The sequence below is a fragment of the Amblyomma mixtum genome, chromosome 10 (assembly GCF_055824585.1).
Source record: "Amblyomma mixtum isolate Tamu chromosome 10, ASM5582458v1, whole genome shotgun sequence".
Taxonomy (NCBI): domain Eukaryota; kingdom Metazoa; phylum Arthropoda; class Arachnida; order Ixodida; family Ixodidae; genus Amblyomma; species Amblyomma mixtum.
In genome coordinates, this window is record NC_143021.1 from 125887824 (window position 1) to 125908460 (window position 20637).

The 20637-nt window shown below is 51.7% G+C and overlaps 1 protein-coding gene across 1 annotated transcript in view; it reads left to right on the top strand.

Moving 5' to 3' along the window:
- LOC149326878 (uncharacterized) overlaps positions 1 to 20637 on the top strand; it is a 114052-nt gene that overhangs the window by 21095 nt on the left and 72320 nt on the right. Inside the window, exon 3 of the mRNA XM_089564712.1 lies at positions 17352 to 17562. Coding sequence (XP_089420838.1) covers positions 17352 to 17562 — 211 coding nt within the window. The remainder of the gene's footprint in view (positions 1 to 17351; positions 17563 to 20637) is intronic.

Sequence of the window (20637 nt, forward strand, 5' to 3'; positions counted from 1 at the left end):
CACGTGCGCGACCAGCGGCGAACGGCAACGTTGATGCGAGGCCAGACATAGCCAACCGTGACAAGGCGCTGTATTGCGCAAACGCCAGGATGGGCCAAAGAATGGAGGGCATCAAAGACGGTTCGTCGGTATGGTGGAGGTACGTAGGGGAGAGGGCGACCGGTTGACGTATCACAAACGAGAGGAACGGCGCAGTCAGGGAGAAAGACGTCCTCCAACACCAGAGAGGTGTCGCGTGTGCGAAACCGTTGCAACTTATTGCAACTCGGCATCGGCTCGCTGAGCAGCAGCCATGGCCGTGAAGTCGATGATTGGCCCTCCATTGTCCGTCGCATTGACTTCAGCACGAGAAAGAGCGTCGGCAACTATGTTGGACTTGCCGCTGACGTGACGAATGTCGCAGGCGAATTCGCAAATGTAGGCGAGCTGCCTGATTTCGCGAGGAGCGTAGGAGGTGCTGCTGGACGTCAGCGCGGACGTGAGAGGTTTGTGGTCAGTGAGGAAATGAAAGGTGCGTCCCTCGGGAAAATGACGGAAGTGCTTCACGGCTGGAATATATTGCTAGCAGCTCTCGGCCGAAGGTGCTGTAGCGGCGTTCAGGGGGCGCAAGCTTCTTGGAAAAGAAGGCAATACGCTGCCAAACACCAGCGACGAACTGTTGCAAGACCACACGGACAGCAGTGTCCGATGCGTGAACCATGACGGACGTCGGCGCGTCACATTTAGGATCAAACGGGAGCGTCGCGCCGGCAATGGCTGCTTTGATGCCGCCGAATGCGCGGTCAGCGGCATGGGTCCAAGCAACAAGGAGAAGGTCGTGGAGAGGCTGCAGTATTGCGGCGCAGCGAGGAATGAAGCGGCGATAATAGTTGGCGAGGCCAAGAAATTCGCGCAGTTGTCGGGTGGTGGTGGGCCGGGGAAACTGACTGATGGCGGTGACACGGGCCGGTAAGGGGCGAATGACATGAGCGTCGACGCGATGCCCGAGAAAGTCCTACTCTGCAACGCCGAACTCGCTTTTCGGTCCGTTGACCACTAGACTAAAGCGGCTTAGTCTGGCGAGCACTTGACGCAGCTGGAGCTTGTGAGCCTCGCCGTAGGGCTGAAGACGAGAATGTAGTCAAGATATGCAAAGCAGCACTTCAAGCCGCGTAGTACTTGGTCGACAAAGCGCTGAAAAGTCTGGGCCGCATTGCGAAGATAGAAAGGCATCCTCAGACATTCAAACATGCCAAAAGGTGTAACAATGGCGGTCTTCAGGATATCTGACGGCTCCACAGGAATCTGATGGTATCCTTCACAAGTTAGACTTCGCTGAAGATTGTGCAGCCATGTCGGGCCGATGTAAAATCCTGGATGCGGGGAATCGGTTAGCGGACAGGGACTGTGGCCTCGTTGAGAGCCCGGTAATCGCCGCATGGGCGCCAGTCGCCGGTCTTTTTGGGCACCATGTGCAGGGGCGACGCCCAAGGACTGAGTCTGCGACTGTGTCTGAAAGGAGGTGTCTGCGATCCGTCTCCACAAATTTGGTGACTCCGGACTTCGCGTCTTCGATCTCTGCTCCGGCCCTACGCTTGCATCAGCCGCTTCTCTAGGCCCACCACTGCCCGGAGCTCGAGACCCCGCTTACCTTCCGTCGTGTAAGCCCTGGCCATGGATCCCTCCACTCCTGTACCGTCTCCGTCGCCTCTCACGCTGCCACCTCATGAGTCCGAGGTCACCGCCCTCAAGCTCCCCGCCTTCTCGTCATCGTACTCGGAACTTCGGTTCCTCACCATCGAGGCCTTGTTCCGCCGGCACCACATCACGTCCTAGTCACCAAATTTGTGGAGATGAATTGTAGACGCAAGTCGTCGTCGGGTCTCCACAAATATATTTGACAGGATGCGCTCAGCCAGGCGGGAACGGGACAGCCTGCTGCCGGCATGCAGTTAAGCAGCCACGAAATAAAATCTGCGCGCGCTTGGCAGGCGTATGGGACTGTCGTCGGCTTCTGCGGCCGGACTACTATGGCACGCTATACCGTTAAACCAGTAAATGCTAACTCAATTTGGACGAAAAAAGTTAATTTTACTCGAATTTTTCAACATTCGAAAAATAGCCTTTAGTTACAGGTTATTGATGCCTAATATTCGCCCAGTAGATTGCCCGGGCAAGACTGTCGATGAGGAACATATCTGGGCTTAGGAAACAAGCCAGTCATCCAGGTGGGGTTATGTAGACGGCTTGTTCGAGTTGGCAGTTATTGTTTTTGTTGCTGATGTATTTGTGGATCATTGAGCTTATTCGACTTTTTTCTCTATGCAAGCGAAAAGTTAATTGCCCTAGCCGCGTTTGACAGGTCGTTCACATCAAAGATGCACCAAACACATATCTGAACTCCTTTTTTTTTGTAGCGCGGAAACTCGTGTCTACACGTTCCGAGCATACTTAAAAACCCGAAATTATTGTCCTGTACGGCCGATTTCCCTAATTTAAATTGGATTAAACGTCCCGGCTCCTTCCTTTTTTTTTAACTTACCGCGGACGCTAGGAGTCAGCCAACGCGTGGAGTGCGTTTCAGGCAGTCCTGTGTAGGCTTGCAGCACTGCCATTGGCGGAGTGATACGTAGCGATCGGGGAAAGCAAATAGTCCACGCGCATTTTCTTTTCCGGGGTCCTAATTTGCAGCTATGTTGTATATGACTGAATCTATTTATTCCCGGAAACCTAGAAAAAAAAAAAGCAAAGCCGCCGTGCGACTGCTTGAAAGGCACTCCACGCATTAGTTGACTCCTCCTACCTTCAGCGGTGAGTTAAATGAAAGAGGGACTAGATCTGGGCGTTTGTTCACTGGGACGAAACAATCCACACGTAGTAACTTAAGTCTTCACATAACATCTTTGCTGCTGAGAAGCCTCAAAAGTTTCTTCCTGATCGGGAACCGTGCTTTGCAGCCGGCTGATCTGCGCACATTCTAAGGGAGCGTCAGTCTCGACAGATTTTCACATCATCCCGGTGAACCCCCCGTGCAGTAGCATGGTCGAAGGAACCAACCGAACAAGAGTAATACGCTTCGAGTGCAAAGTCAAGGACGGGGCCTACGCGCCCTGCACGAAACCCACAAAGAAAAATTACCCTTCAGAATTACCTTCTCGGCCCCATATATCATACCTACTTCTTACCAAGTCCGACGCACGGCTCCGTTATATGATCAATTGACCACCTTCTGCAAATGCCTCGGGCAGCTTTCGTCTCGTGCAGGACGGGTGAGCTATAAGTGAAGGGGGGAGAGGGGGTTGCGTGCCCACTCGCTGCATGCACGCGCCTTTCGCTTCGTTCAATCATTGCTGTCACAGGCTAAGTCGCGTTGTCTTTAGAAGCACCAAATGGTTCGAGACACCTCTCAGAGGCCCCGAAGCTTGGAGGTGAGAGCCAGAAGGCCGTTACAAGCACCACACATCTCTGGCTGAAAGGTCGCTTGGGAGGGGTATTTGTTGCTTTGTTGTTGAGTTGTATCCAAATTGATGACAGCCGTTTCAGCGCCGCCGCGGTGGCTCAGTGGTTTTGGTGCTCGGCTGCTGAACTGAAAGGGGCGGTTTCGATTCTGGCCGCGGCAGTCGAATTTCGATGGAGGCGAAATTCTATAGGCCCGTGTACTGTGCGATGTCAGTGCCCGTTAAAGAACCCCAGGTGGTCGAAATTTCCGAAGCCCTCCACTACGGCGTCTCTCATAGCCTGAGTCGCTTTGGAACGTTTAAGCACATAAAAAGAACAAACAGTCGTTAAATAACAAATATTCTGTTTTACTATATCTGTTTCGCGTTTATGGCGGTTTAACGTCCCAAATCCACTCCGGCTATGAGGTACGCCGCAGTGAAGGGCTCCGGAAATTTCGACCACTTGAAATTCTTTACCGTGCACTGGCATCGCACAGTAAACGGGCCTCTAGAATTACGCCTCCACCGAAATTCGACCGCCGCGGCCGGGATCGAATCCGCGTTTTTCGGGTCAGCAGCCGATCACCTTTTACCCGCACCCTCCACAGGACATTTTTCAAGAAGGCATATGCAGTGCATATAGAATAGGATATAGCCAACAAAAAAACTATAAATGAAAGGATTTGCGGTTTGTAAAATATGATCTATCGGAAAAATACACGCTAGCTAAATGAAACCACCAATATGTACAGAGTGGAATGAGCAGAAAAAGCAGCAGTGCGCAGGTAACGTGTACGACAGCATAGCCTGCAGTCGATAATGTCTCGTCGTCATTTGCTGAATCGCTCCGACACTTTGACGGTGTTGCTGCAAAAAGAAAGAAATCGAAAAGATTTTAGGGAAAGATGATCTCGCGAATTGTCTATGAGTGATGGTGCCCTTGTGAAACGCAATGGTAAGTCGATAAGCAACGATCCTTCCGTCTTCATGCTTGGTGATGGTTCACACATTTAATTTCAACCTTAGTATGTTGTTTAGATGTGCTTATTGATCGCAAAAGGGCTCTCAATAGATGCGACATTTTTTATCACAATTTTTTATTACAAACGAAGCAGCTCGTTTCGGTACCTGCTTCCGACTAGCAGTGGATTGTGCATTCTAGATAGATAAAGCAGACTACAGATGGGCCTAATATGGGAGAAGTAGCGTAAGCGTTCACTTTTCTCGGGGTTTTCGAAAACTGAGCTGTAGTAACGACAAAACCTACTAGAACTTCTGAGCTGCTAATTAATGGGAATGACCGAGCGCACAATTTCTCCCGCCACAGCGTTCCAGCAGCTGTTTGACTTTAGATGTGTGATGTTGACTTGTTAGCACAGTCTTGGTAGGAAGCTCCTCCGTCAACAATCTGGCATCGCCAAAGGGGCTGCTGCTTTATTGTTTCTTTTTTAAAATGTATGCTGCGTTCTTCAGGAGGCTATGCCTTGCCCGACAGCGATGCCAGGTTGCTTAGCGTTCCACCTTACGTACGGCTGCATTCTGCAATTACCGATGCTTATCACGCTGGTCAGCGCTCTGAATCTTGGCGGCTTATTGCAGCTTATGCAACGCTCCCGAGTCTCCCATGGCACAGGGGCTACACGCATTGCGCAGACTCCACTCTGAGCAGCAACTTAGAAGTGGCCACGAGTGAGTGGGCTACAGTAGAACGCTTTGCGTGCTAGTTTGTTCATTTCATTAAAAGGTAATAGTTTAGCTTTGTTTAGTTTATGCGAGTTTAACGTCCCAAACCGACTCGGGCTATGAGGGACTTCGTAGCGAAGGGCTCTAGAAATTTCTGCCACCTGAGGTTCTGTAATATACCCTGACATCGCGCACTACACCAGCTTCTATAATTTCACCCAAATCCGAATTCGACCGCCGCAGACGTGATCCAACCAGCGTCTTTCGGGTCAACAGCCGAGATTCATAACCACTTATCCACGGCGGCCGCTCAAAAAAAGGGGGGAAAACTGCGCGTATAATACAAGGACAAAATACTCACTTCGTAGGCCAGTAATCTTGCTGCGACACCACTGCCGGCCGCGACGCCTACATATCAAACGAACAATAATCAGCCAACCCCGAGCGACCTCCGCGTTCAGCCGGAAAGTAACACGTAAGGGGCGCTCTTTCAAGTGAGGCCGCCAAAGGACAGGTCACGTGGTGTCGCCCTGTTCGAGTCTCGCAGCCCCGCCTTTGAAGAGCATAAAGATATGGCCTTCTATTTCACATCGCAGTTAAATTATTAGTTTATAAAACATTAATTCGGCCAAATTTAGAATACGCATCTGCCATCTGGGACCCCGCTCAACTCTACCTAACTAACTGTATTCAACTTGCCCAAAATCGCGCCGTTCGATTCATCTACTCAAACTACTCATACTCCACCAGTGTTACTTCCCTCAAAAATAATGCATGCCTACCTAACCTCAAGCAACGTCGTACAGTTGCAAGGCTGTGCTTGTACCACAAAATGCATCATAACTTTTATTACAACTGTCCTATCCAGCCTGCTCATCGTTCTTCAGCCCGCACAAGCCACCAAAATGCCGTTTGCCCACCCCGTGCTCGCACCGTGACCCATCTTCATTCCTTCTTCATCCAAACAGCGCGTGACTGGAACAGCCTTCCCAAAAGTACCACCCTTCATACAAACCCGGACCATTTCAAGAAAACCATCGAAAAAATCTGTTATTAACGCCAGGTTGCTAGCCCACCCCTCATGTAAAGTCCTCACCCGAGGGCCCTTGAGGTATTTGTAATAAATAAATAAAAATAATTACCTAAATCCTAAATAGCATACTCATACTTACTCATGCCCGCATTAGTATATATCTCTAAGTTACATTACTGACTGTAAGACCACAACGCAATCACTACGCCCACCTCTTTTCAGCTTCAACCAACGAGCCTTCGTGGCCTATGCGTAGCGTTCTCCTGTCCCAATCCCATACATCTGGTTACAGTTCCCACAGCGACCCAAGTTAATCCATTTTTGTTTTCGGCTTAGTAATGTTCCTGCTGGTTACACGAACCTCACTGAGAAGTTTCACGTCAGGTAGAACATTCTGACGTGTTCCTCAGTTTAATTCATTGTTTGTTCCGTTGTGATTTATTGTTCACAGCCAAGGACGCCGAAGCCGACTTTTCCACGACACGGAACGTTAACACTTTCCCGTTAAATCTAGCAGGTCACCGAAATATAAAGTTATTTATCTTGCTCTTGAAAACAGATTATTTTCTTAGCAGCAAGTTATACGGCCACAGCATCGTGAAAGTTGCAATAATCAACAATAATAAATATGCAATGAAACCTCACCTGGCCACCGGCTATGCGCGCGCCGAGAGTCTACAACGCCAAGCAACTCGTGTGTACTGCTTAGCTAAGTGGCCTTACAGTGCAGCGAAATGCGTCGTAAGCGCAAGGCAGGAGCAGTTTTGTAGTCGAAACTAATGCGCATGGGCGGGGATCTAGGATTGGGAGAACCTAGGGAAGTTTTAGTACCTATAACTTGGCATGAACTGCGGTGAACGCAATCAACTGCGGTGCGTCTCCCGCCCCAATCGATTCATCGCCTGTAAAGCTGTGGTCGTGAGCAGGAAGCGGGCACACAGCGGAGAGTACGGAGCGCACCTCAGGTAATGAAGATCGAAATCAAATAGCAACCGATGCTCCTCGCGCAGAGTTCTGGTCCCTTCTTTTTTATTGGACAGGTTGCGCCATGGAACTGGAAGCTCCACTGGAGCAAGTTTTATCCGTAGTCAAAGTAGCTGCTATAGCTGTTATAGGCCTACTAGCGAGACATCGTCGGGAGTGGCAGATGAATGGAGACAGATGCTTCTTTCCATGTTCGGAGATAGTCGCCTAGATGCATGGTCATGCCACTCGCTGCATTTTCAGCCTAGCACGTTCATGAGAATCGGCTGACGCCATTGGCGGGAATGGGGTACTTTGTCAGGGCAAAGCCGCTTCCTTCTCGAGTTGCATACAAGTACAGTACCCTTTTGCAAGGCTAACATAAGTCACGGTGTCACCCAACTTCCCACACTTTTAGCCTGAAGCTCCCAGACACACTTAGAGCGTGTGGGGGACGCGGTCTCGGACTCAAAGGAGACGCCCTCGACAAAGACGTGGCAGGCTCAGCGGAGACCAGCTGCCAAGTGACAAGAGGTTTTTGGTCGTTTGGCGCCCAGCTTTCGTCGGTCGCAAGCCAGAGAATGGGTCGGAGCCAAAGGTTCACAAACAAAACAAAGTTTATAGACGATACAGAGGACTTCACAATCACTAGTACAAACACATACAAAGGGATGAACAGAACAATGCAACTCGTGCAAAGTTAAACTCGAGAGAGGATACAATACCAAGGCAATATTCCACCTAAAGTGCACTAACACAAGAGAGAAGAAAACAAACAAACACAATTTGTTCACCGGGCACTGCGACAGTCCGACGACCAGAGGACCACTACGAAGCAGTCCCGCAGTCTGACGCACGTTGCCTCGTTGGTCCGTTGCTGGTCGAGTGGTGTGGTCCCGGGAGTTAAGCAGGCGCGCTTCTTCGAAGCTTAACGGCGGCTCTGACTAATCTGACAGCGGTCAATGGCCTTATTATATAGGTTTGGTCCGCGTCTGTTTGTTCTACGCGCCAAAGTAGGCTCGCACATACAGGCGGTGTCGGCCGTGCAGTCCCCTTTTCCTTCCCGCGCCGGCCACGCGTCCTCATTGGTAAGAGTGGGGAGACGCTTCGCGAGGGTTCTAGCGCGGCGCCGTCACCGACGTGCGAGGGGGACTCGTATTAGTGCACGCAAGGCTACGCCCTTTTCCCCTGGTTAGCAGTAGAAGCGACTCGGACGTTCGAGAGAAATCGGCGTCGGGGCTGACTGATTCCTTTCGGCGAGTGGTGGTGGAAGGGGCACCCACACGCAGGGGTTTCCATCTCCCCCGTTTTATGACCGCACCGGTGAGATACCGTGCGCGCGGCGCCGTTTTGTTTCTTTTTTTTTTAAATGCGCCGAATCTTTTGACACTGCCCCTTCCTTTCACAATATTGCGCAACAATATTCACAAATCACAAAATTCGCGCGCACATGCATACGCTCACCAACTCTACGGCGAATGCCGAAACACATAAATCAATACAATGATGTTTCCACATGAATAACACAATGCAATGGCAAGAATGCACTTGAAAACACGCCGCAGTTAGGCGGTACAATTCGCGTGCACATGCATGCGCTCACAAACTGCACGGAAAAATGCATACATTAATACAATGATGTTTCCACATGCGTAACTAAATGCAATGTTCACAATGCACATAAAAACACGCCGCGATTGGGCAGTACATTAACACAACATTGCATACAGGAAGCACACAAGTATGAGGCATACTTTCGCCTATACTTCCAGGTTTGGCCTACACAGTGGGTTCGGAACAAGACTGTTTCGCTCAAGCTTTCGGCCGCACTTGTGGCTCTCTTCCTTAAGCGACTACTTCGCTTTAGCAGTGTTGGCCTCTGCGTCTTCTCCTTTGAGAGATTCCGCCATATTCGATGCATACAGCAAGGTTTCGGGGCGACATGCACATGCGAGAAATACAATGGACAGGTTCCAAGGCACTTGCATCACAATAAGGAACGGTGCGAACACACTCTTGGTCACCTTCCCGAATTCGGCTGTGCGGCAGGAAAAAAGCCGAAGGAATGTGCCGATCAGCACGAGGATCATTTCCTGAGTCTGCCTTGCGCTGAACTTAGCAGAAATTCTAGACACGTTGTTCCCGCGTGTCCTTCTTTGGCTTTTCCTTCCTTCCTTAGGCTTTCGTGCTCCGATGCGGCCACTTACTGGCTTATCCTTCCGCTTCTCACAGCTGTTTACTTTGTTCCCGCACGTTTCTTGCGAAGAGGGTTTCTCTTGCGCGGAACGTTCCTGCGCTGGATTTTTCCGTTTCTTCTTGAGGGATTCTTTTCTTGCTTTCTTTCTTGCGCTAGCCCGCTCGCGCTTCCTTCGCCGCTTTATTCCTGTCGATCACTGCGACGCTCCGACGTGCAGGATTCGGATTTTTCTCTCTCGCGGCTATCGTGTAGGTCCTTGGGAAATTTTGCCCTCTTCATGTTACCCAATATGAGGTCGTATATGGGACGTTCCATGCACAGTGCAGTCAGTTTTCCGCTGTAGTAGGGAGTCTGTACATGCACTCTAGCTTCCGGTAAGCGTTGGAATGAGCCGTCCACTAGACGCACAAGACTTCGTTCCGGTCAGGTCCTTATCTCGCAACAATCTTAGTTTCATTATGACAGCACTGCTTCCGGTGTCTCGCAACAGTGAAATTTTTCGTTGCCCTACCTTCCCTTTCGAGACAGACATCCTGTGATTTACGGCTTCGGGCCGCGCGTTCACTACGGCGTTTACAACGGGAACCTTCTTGCCGTTCTTCAGCTCGACAAAGCCGTTTTCGTCCACTTCCTCCAGGTGATCACCTGAGGAGGCCCGCACGCACGATACATGGGGAATGGACTTTCCCGGGCTGGAACAAGCCGCGGCTTTGTGTCCCTTCTGGCCGCACTTGAAACACGCTGTCTGGCCACTGTTCGTAGCGCTGTTGCGGCAGTTAGACGCGTAGTGGCCTGTCTTGTTGCACAGGTAGGATTTCGGTGGAGGCTTTGGGCTGGATCCGGTGACGCGGCTGTCGGATTTTTGTGCGCTTTCCGAATTTCCATTCTTAATTTTGGTCAAATTCCTTCCTCCTTGGGCTTCAAGAAATTGGTCCGAAAGTTATAGTATTTCGGAGAAGGCCTTGGCCCTTCTCTCCTAGGGGTACAGCGACAAGTTCGGGTGACAGCTGTTCAGGAATTGTTCTTTGATGAGCAGCTCGCGGAGTGCACTGTACTCCTGGGCGATTTCCGACAGTTCCGTCCACCGATCGAAATAGTGGCTTAATAGCGCGTCATATTGGGTTTCCGTTTCGCCAACTGTGGGCTTTCCTGTTCCTAAATCCCTCGGTGGTGAGCTGGAATTGTTTAAGCAAAGCGGCTTTCACCTTGCTATAACTTGCTGCGTCTTCAGGAGACAGTCGCCCGAATACACTTAGTGCTTCACCGCTCAGACACGTGCTAAGAATGGTAGCGCATTCACTGTCTGACTAATTCTGGCTCACCGCGATCCCTTCGAATCACTTGAGGAATGCGTCCAGATTGTCCCTTTTACATAAAATCTAGGGAGCAACCTGCTGGCGTCTGTCCTGAAGCTGTTACTTTCTTCCCTAGTGCTATGAACTTCAGCTGAGTGGTTCGCAGCATATTGCACTTCCAGTTTCTCGGCAAGGAGCTTCATTTTGAGTTCAAGTTCTCTCTCATTTTCGTTCTCGGCCCTCTCTCTTTCCTTGTCCACCCATTTACGCAGTCCGGCTCCGGACAACCCCTTCTGGATGCCGGCCTCTAGTACCTCCTTTAAACTCATATTTGGAGACCGAACTCTGTACTCAAGGCAACGAATACCTCTCCACGGTGAACCTCACTAACCGCTTCGGCGCGGCACCTCGCAATACCGTGCTACTGCTAACCCTCGTTTACAACCTCTTCGTAAACTCGTTCCAACTCTTTCTCCGCTCTCTGCGCTTACAAACACAAACGTCCTGTTGCGGACGCCAGAATATATGTCACCCAACTTCGCGCACTTTTAGGCGTGAAGCTCCCAGACACCCTTAGAGCGTGTGGGGGTAGAGGTCTCGGACTCAAAGGAGATGCCCTCGACAAAGACGTGGCAAGCTCAGCGGAGACCAGCTACCAAGTGACAAGAGGTTTTTGGTCGTTTGGTGCCCAGCTTTCGTCGGACGCAAGCCAGAGAATGGGTCGTAGCCAAAGGTTCACAAACGAAACACTCTTTATACAGCAATGAGACGATAGAGAGGATTTCACAATCACTAGCACAAACACATACAAAGGGATTAACAAAAACAATGCAACTCATGCAAAGTTAAACTCGCAAGAGAATACAATAAAAAGGCAATATTGCACCTAAATTGCACTAACACAAGAGAGAGGCAAACAAACAAAACACAATTTGTTCACCGGGCACTGCGACAGTCCGACGACCAGAGGTCCACGACGATGCTGTCTCGCAGACTGGCGCACGTTGCCTCGTTGGTACGTTGCTGGTCGAGTGGTGTGGTCCCGGGAGTCAAGCAGGCGCGCTTCTTCGAAGCTTAACGGCGGCTCTGACCAATCTGACAGCGGTCAATGCCCTTATTATATAGGCTTGGTCCGCGTCTGTTTGTTGTACGGGCCAAAGTAGGCTCGCACATACACGCGGTGTCGGCCGTGCAGTCCCCCTTTCCTTCCCGCGCCGGCCGCGCGTCCTCATTGGTCAAAGTCGGGAGACGCTTCGCGAAGGTTCTAGCCCGGCGCCGTCGCCGACGGCCGAGGGGGACATGTCTTAGTGAACGCAAGGCTGCGCCCTTTTCCCCCGGTTAGGAGTAGAAGCGACTCGGACGTTCTGGAGAAATCGGCATCGTGGCTGACTCATTCCTTCCGGCGAGCGGTGGTAGAGGGGGCACGCACACGCAGGGGTTTCCTTCTTCCCCTTTTTACGACCGCGCTGGCGAGATGCCGTTTGCGCGGCGCTGTTTTGTTTCTTAGATTTAAAAAAATGCGCCGAAATTTGTGACACATGGTCTGCGCAGAGATGCGCTGCGGGAGCTTCACTACGGCATCCTTACAACTTTGTCGAGGATTGTAGACGAGGCTTTCAACCGACCTCCATGCCGTGAAGGCATCGAACGTTTTGTATTTTCATTGCCCTAAAGCGGTTCATCCACATCAAAAAATGGCGGGGGCTTAGCTTTCGTTAAGCCTGGTAGTTTGCGAAAGCATGTGTTTTATACCTTATGTGCAGCGCCTCTAGTGGGAAGTGCGCGGCGCGCCGTGCCAAGCGGCAGCCGTTACCCGACGAGCCAAGTTGGTAGCCCATCTCTTGCTTCTGGTATTACGTCACGCCATAACTTCACTAGCGCCTCTAGCGGGAGGAGCGCGGCGCGCCGTGCCAAGCGGCCGCTGTTACCCGACGAGCCGAGTTGGTAGCCGTGTTTCGCTGCTTTCATGACGTCATGCTATGACGTCACTACGCATGGTATGACGTCAGGGGTCATGCTAAAGGTCAAACGTGCCAAGTGGCCGCCGCTACGCGAAAGGCCGTTCTTGGGAGTAGTATTTCTTTCGCAATAAAAGATCTCGGTCAGAAAGGCATGACCACGCTGGTGAGCTTGTAGCGCACAGCGATGCTGTAAAGCGGAGGTGCTAAGATCAATAAAGTTCAAGGGCACATGATCGGTGCGCACGCACGGAACGAGCTGTTCGGTTCCAGAAGCCTGTCGTGCTAGACCTCTTCTTCTGGTGCTGCACTGCGCCCACGTAAATTCCATACAGTGGCGATTCCGGTCTATAATAGTTTTCTCCTCGGTTGTTTCACGGTTACAGACCCGAATCGGCCAGCTAGTCGCTTCTCTCGATGCCCTTCGGACGTCCTCACATGCCCAGCACGGCTTCTCTTCAAGTCCTCGCCGCCGTTCGCCTTAGCCGAGAGGTTCGCGCTTTTCCATTCTTCGCAGTCAGCGTATTTCCTGGTATGACCGTACTTTTCAACACCGCACCCACCAATGCACTGCACCATGTATCTGGTCGGAAAACCCGCGGCGAGATTACTCACGACGGCATGTAACCTCACCCTTCAACCTAGACGCCTTTTCGTAGTCATGGATCGCATTTCCGTCCTGCGTTTCCTCGTAGACTTGGTGCTGCAGTCAGCGTACGGCCATCCTTCAAGGCTGAGCGTACTTCCAAGTCACCTGGACTTACTCTCCGCGCGGCCAACTCAACCTCCACTCCACGTATGGTCTCCGGTCCCTCGCCTTGGACCTTGGCCTGTAGCGCACGTTTCGGGTGGGTCTTCTTTCGCCCCGACGTCCAGCAACCCATCCTCGGATCCGACTTCCTGACGGTTTTTCATCTGGACCTCAGCATGCATCGCCACCGTCTCATCGACAGTACGACGCGAATTTCCATCAGTGGCGTTATATCGGCTGTCGCTTCCAATGGAATCCGCACGCTGATCCCATTATGCCCGTACGCCCAGTCCTCGCAGACTTTCCCGAGGTCACGAAGCCTTGTAATCTCCAGCAGCCACCCGAGCATGGTATAACCCACCCCATTGTCGACCGTGATCCAGCCGTCGCAGCTTGTCCGCGCCACCTCTTCGGTGAGCGTCTAGTTACTGCTAAACGGGAATTCGACCCTGTGCTCCAGGTGGGTACTTTTCGCCCTTCATTCAGCACTTCGGCCTCACCGCTCCATCTGGTGCCCAAGAAAGAACCGGGTGCCTGGCGTCCGTGCGGTGCCCACTGGGCTCTCAACGCTCACACTGTCCACCACAGCTATCTCCTTCCACACATCCAAGACTTCACTGGACATCTGGAGGGATGCAAGGTCTTTAGTGAAGTGGACCTTGTCAATCTGTGCCATACGATATCCCGAAGACGGCCATCACTACACCCTTCGGCCTGCTTCGGATATGCAACAAAGCACAAACTTCACGAAGATTCTTTGCTGAAGTGACGCGCGGACTCCCGGCTGCATTCGCCTACATCCACGACACCCTCGTCGCGAGTTGTACTCTCCAGGATCAAGAGCGGCACCTCCGGGAACTTTTTCAACGGCTAAAAGCATTTACAAGGTCGTCAACTCCCAGAAATGTGTATTCGGCTCTTCTGAGCTCAAGTTCCTGGCCACCATATCCCGGCGTAGGGAATTCGAATATTGCCTTCTCACGTCAAAGTTGTTAAAGACTTTCCAGTACCCACTACCCTACCCAAGCTCCACGAGTTGCTGGGCCTAGTGAATTTTCCACGGCGCTTTATCCCGTAATGCACCGAGCTTCCTCACCCCCTGACCAACCTTGTTCGCACAACCAAATCCTCATCCTCTGAATTTCCTGGTCTCCCGAAGTTCAGGCCGCTTTCACGGCTGCAAAACAAGTCCTCGCCGATGCGATCCTTCTCATCCACCCTAGGACTTCGGCGCCCACTCGTATCGGGTGGATGCTCCCAGCGTGGCCATTGATGCTGTTGTCTCGCAGAAATATTGACTCCGAGTGACACCCACTGAGTTTCTTTCCTCGGAAGCTCCAACCTGCCGAGACTCGCTACAGCGCATTTGGCAGTGAGTTGCTCGCCTTATACTCCACCATCCAGCATTACCGCCACTTCTTGGAGGGCCAGCCGTTTTACGTTTTAATGGATCATAAGCTTGAAGGAATCATATTCTTAGCGGTAAGAAACAGACGCAGCACCAAGATACACACACACTTAACTTAACACTTAACTTAATGTTTTAACGAAGGATCATAAGCCTCTGGCGTATGTTTTCCGTACGAACTGTTCTAAGTACGTCGATCGCGAACTTCGTCAGCTGGCCTACATATCGGAGTTCACAGGAGATATTCGGCACATCAAAGGCATCGAGAATGAGGGAGCCTATGCACTTTCACGCTTTAGCTACATCGGCGTGTCTATATCTGCTGTGGACTGGGAATGTGCGGTCCGGGCGCAGCTAGAAGACCTTGAGCTTCAAGCCCTGCGTGACCATTCCCGTACCCTGCGTCTGCAGCTCGTGCCTCATCCGCATGTGACAGATTGCTCTGGTGTCACATGTAATCGGCTCTACTGCGTCCATTCATCCCAGAGGCCTTTTAACGTGCCATTTTCCATTCACTTCACGACATCTGCCATCCCAGCCGCGCAGCGCCTCGTTATCCAGTGGTACAGAAGTAAGCTAAACGGGGCTAGTCGGCACACAGTGGGGACATATTTGGCAAAGCACATAATCAGCGTACGAGAGAGATTACTGAAGCTTTCCATATCGCGAAAGGAGGGGAAAAGTGTGTTAGTGACGCATCCATCGCCTTGACAAAAAGTGAGATTGTGTACTTTGAATCGGTTGTTAAGTATCACTGCACGCGTTATATGTTGCTGTGTACTTGCTTTCACCGCCAGCCCTTTTTTCTCCTCGTCTTGTTCTTTTTTTGTTGTTGTTTTATATTTCATCATCCTTCCCCTCTTCCATATCTACAGTATATATTGTGGCAACCTTTCCAATAAAAATTCAGGCGTGAGAAAGGGCTCGTGTCCTGGCTTCACCTTTTCTGTGTCTCGTTTTTCGCGCTACGTTTTCCTAAGACCCAGTGGTACGTCTGCCAGAACATTAACACCGACGTTCGCCAGTGGACATGCTCGTGCCTTGCTTACCAGTCCGCCAAAGTGACCTGACATACAAAGACTCCACCCCAGTCTTTCCTGCCACCTGGTTGTCGCTTTGACCGCGTCCATCTGGACTTGGTTGGACCGCTAACTCCCTCTCATGGCTGCCGGTACATTCGCACCATGATTGACCGCTACACTCGTTGGCCCGAAGTAGTGGCCATTCCGGACATTACTGCGGAAACAGTTGCCAAAGCCTTCGTTTCAGCATGTGTTTCCCGCCTCGGTTGCCCTGGCATTGTTACCACGGATCGCGGTCGCCAGTTCGAATTTAACCCCTTTCACTTCCCTCACCTGTCTGCTCGGCACTAAACACTGCCGCACCATGGCCTACCATCCCTGTGCCAACGGCATGGTCGAGGGGCTCCATCTTCAGCTTAAGACTGACCTCACTCTACGGCTGGGTCGCGAACACTGGGCTTACCACCTTACTATTTTGCTTCTTTACCTACGCGCCGTTCTACGTAGTGACATTGGCTGTTCGGCGGCCGCACACGTCTTCAGTGCACCCCTGCGGTTTCCCGGAGACTTGTTCGCTGCTACGGCTCCATCAACCCTGCCACTGCAGTCCCTTCAATGCCTTCAGGACTCCATTCAACACCTGCACCCAATCCCGCCTCGATAATCCGACCATCAGGGCATTGTACAACCAGACCTTGCGTCCTCCACGCATGTTTTTCTAAGGCAAGACGATGTAAAGGCGCCTCTTACCCCCTCTTACGACGGCCCGTACCGCCTCCCCAACACGACGACAAAGTGGGTGACTGTCCTACTGGATGGTCGTAAAGAGGCAGTCTCCTTGGATCGCCTCAAACCCGCATACATGGAGACACCTCCCCACGAGATCCCCTCGGATGCTGCTGGCTTATCTGCCGACCTGCCTGCCGCCGAGGCATCCTCATTCCTGCCCCGTCACATTTCGCCGTTCCGTCTGGGCGGGGGGCCCTGTAGCACAGAGCGACACAGTAAAGGGGATGCGCTAAAATCGGCGTTCATAGCCGGCAAAAGAAGAAAATAAAGTTGAGCGGCGCACGATTGGTGTACAAGCACTGCACGGGATGTTCGGTTCGAGAAGCCTGTCATGCTGGACCTCTTGTTCTGCTGCTCGACTGCGGCCGCGTAAATTCTCTACAAGCTAAAGTAGCTTGGTAGGGTGTGCTTCAAGAAATTGGCGAGAACAGCTTTGTGTGTAAAAAATTACATATCACTTGTGCATAAGTTTGCATTTTATGCTTCTGATATCGGCAAAAAAACGCGTACTCTTGGTACAAATTTTACACACAAGGAACATGCTCCGCGTCACGACACATTGTAATAAGCGAACATTCAAAAATCGCGCACAAAAGAAGACAGGACCAATAAGAGTACTCGGAGTAGCGCTTTTAGAAGTAACGATTCTCCGCGTCTTCTCAGTCTTCCTGTTTGCTGTCGTGCGATATTTTTCTCTTTACTTACTAACTACCAGCATGCCCATACATACACTCTTAAAGTGGCCTTTACTGTGGATATGAACTGGATTATTTTTTATGAATACTTTTCTCTCCCGTTTCTGCACTGTGCCAATGATGGAATTTTTTTTTCAGGCAAGAATGCCATATGAGCATCTATACAAAAACTGCCTTTGTCCCAAAGTTCTGGTATGCGCGCATCGACACCGGATCCGGCAAAGTAGAGACAGGCAAGCAGGAGGGCGACTACACGTATTCTCTCAATAAAAGGGACTCAGGCTACACCATAAAGAAGGGCGAGGTGTACACGATTTCCATACGCTCGGAGGAGAACAAGTACTTCGACGTGAGTACCGCGGATGTCATCTTTCTCTTGTTTTTACCGCACTGCATATTTCTAAAATTTTTCTAGAAGTGTCTGTATTTCTTGTGAAGGGCTGCAGAAATTTCGACCACCTGGGGTTTTTTAACATGCGCTGACATCGTATAGTACAAGGGGCCTCTAGAATTTGGCCTCCATCGAAATTCGATAGCCGCGGCCGGGATAAAACTCGCGCCTTTTGGGTCAGCAGTTTTCTAGAAGTGTGCCATGCGGCAGTCCTACTCAGCAGGAGGAGGTATCTGAGCGGCGGATTCGCGCAGGGACGGCTCTGACTCCATTTGTACAACATCGGTGGCGTGAAAAAAATATGTGCTAGCAACTGAGGAGTACTCGCTGTGACGCCGCACCGTACATTTCTGATGTTCGCCACTTATTGGGGATGTGGCCAGCGACGGTTCCTATAAGAAACCTGATCCTCAGGGAGTTGGGCCTGCGGTGGAACCGCGGAGGCGACTATGTGAAGCGGACTATGAGCAATCACTCACAAAAACCTCTGCGACTACCTCAGCGAGACTGATCTTCACTCCTTTTTTTGACATTCTGTCTGCTGCACTCCATTCCGACTTTCTCAGCTTATGCTTCCAGAAGTGTCTCATAAGATGAGAAAGGCGGAATGAAGTGCAGGGGCGGCAGAAAGAGAAAAGGAGTGAAGATCGGTCTCGTGAAGGTAGTCGCAGAGGTTGCCGGTGAGTGATTGTTCATAGCCCGCTTCACATAGTCAACTCCTGAGGGGCTGCTCTCTAATAGGAACCGTCGCTGGACACGTCTCCAATAAGTGATGTACATCACAAATGTCCGGTGCTGCCCCACAGTGAGGGCACCGGTCAGTTCCTTCAGTGATTCCCGGGGAAGCCAGATCCAGTGTCGCGCATCATAAACCATCCGCATATTGGTGCTTCCACACCGATTTGTACACGACCGTTTCGTATTGCTCCTGTAAACGGAGGTTCCACCTCACCAACCACCCAGATGGGTCTTTTATGCTGGCCAGCCAGCATTACGAGTAGTGGTCACTGACAGCGCGAAAGGGTCTGCCGTAGACTTTTGCACAGAATTACTGATCGACCACATCAGCGCAACACATTCTTTCCGAGTCGGTGAGCAGCTGAATTTCTGGCACGATAGTGTACGGCTTGCGTAAGCGATGACTCGTTCTGCGCCGTCCTGCCACTGTACCAGGACCGCCCCAAGGCCTACGTTGCTGGCATCGGTGTGTATGTCGGTTGGTACGGCGCCATCGAGGTAGGCGTGTGTAGGAGGACGTTGCACGCGGCGGCGTAGCTCTACGAAAGCATCGTCTTGGTCGCTTCCCCATAAGAACTGTCAGCGCTGTAAAGGGTTTAGTTATTCTGTACAAATCTTAGACAAATCGCCGATAGTAAGAGCACAGCCCCCCAAAAACTGTGGAAGAGTATTCTTGTCAGTGGGGCGTGGGAAACTGGCGACAGCAGCGGTCTTGTCGTGATCTGGGAGAATACTGCGCGCTGATGCCCGATGAAGCGAAGCTCCTCAAAACCGAAATATCATATTTCTCAGCCATGATCGTATGTTGCGCACAATGGAGCGACCGGAGCGCTGTGTGCAGCCGCTGGAAGTGTTGCTCGAAGGTGGGCGAGAAAATGACGACATAATCCGGGTATACGAGGCACGTCTGCCACTTGAGCCCAGTCAAGACAATTTTCATCATGCGTTGGAAGGTGGCTGGCGCTGAGCAAAGACCAAACGGGGGCTCCTTAAATTTGTATAGACCATCAGGCGCCACAAAAACAGTTTTCTCGCGGTCTCGCTAGTAAACCTCTATCGGACAGTATCCGTTTTTGAGATCCAAGGAAGAAAACCACCTAGCATCACGTAGAGGGGCTGACGATCCGTGGCACGCCACACTTCACTCTATCTGGGTCGCTGGTAGGCTGGTGGAGCGTGGCCACGAGGGAAGCTCGGCGGGAGCATTGCTGGAGTCGCGGCATTGAGGTCGTACCCAGAAGCGTTACGAAGAACGATCGTATAAGTGGACCGTGCATCAAGCCGGCGAGGAACCTGAGAAATTTGGTGCTGCTCTGCTGCCAGGCGCCCCTCGACCCGGACGGCTTCACTCAGTGGCTGGAAAGATGGCGGATCGGAGGGCATTCGGAAGGCCTGCAGTTCCTCTCTGACGACAGGCCTGACCAGCACGCGTAGAAAGGTCGCGTCGCTACCGAGAGGCATAGTGGAGGGATCAGACCCAAAGGTGTTGACGTCGTGATTGTATTGACGGGCTCGCTGTTCCAGCGTCTTTTCCATAGTGGCCGTCTCGAAGAGAAACTCTGCCGCAGTGCACGGTGGGCTGCGCACAAGTCCAGCGAAAAGCTATTGCTTGATACCTCGTATGAGGTAGCGAAGCTTCTTGTCTTGAGTCATATTGTGAACCGCGCGTTTAAAAAAGGCGGGTCATGTCCTCGTACTACATGCGCACACTCTCGTTGTGGCGCTGGTCGTGCGAGTGTAACGCAGCTTCTGCTCGCTCTCGACGAACTGCATTCCAGAAAGTGGTTATCAGATTGCGGCTGAAGGCGTGCCAGGATGCAAACGAGGCTTCATGGTTTTGAACCATGTCCGAGCCCACTCTTCAAGCGCAAAATAGTCATTGGGGGGCTTATGGGCATCGCTCAAGCCATTATAACGGGCAACGTGCTCGAAGATCTCGAGTCAATCCTCGGCGTCCTCGAACACGCCGCCATGAAACGACGGGGGTGTTCGTGGCTGGTAACAGAGGATTTGCGCCGAGAGCCTGGCCTCAGTTGCCATGGCAGCTGGTTCCTCCGAAGACCAAGGTTGCGTCGCCCTTGTTGATGCCGGAAGGAGTCCGGACTCAGGGGACACGCCGCTTAGATGACGGCCGTGGCGCTGCTGAGCGGTGAACTGGGGTGAGATCTGTGCTGGTCGGTCGCCTACGCGGATCTGAAAGCGCATCCAGCACCTCCACCAGATTTGTTACGAATATTACTCGCCACGCAATCGGGGACAGAAGAACTGCACGAGGCTGCCGAGCGGCCGCAAGCA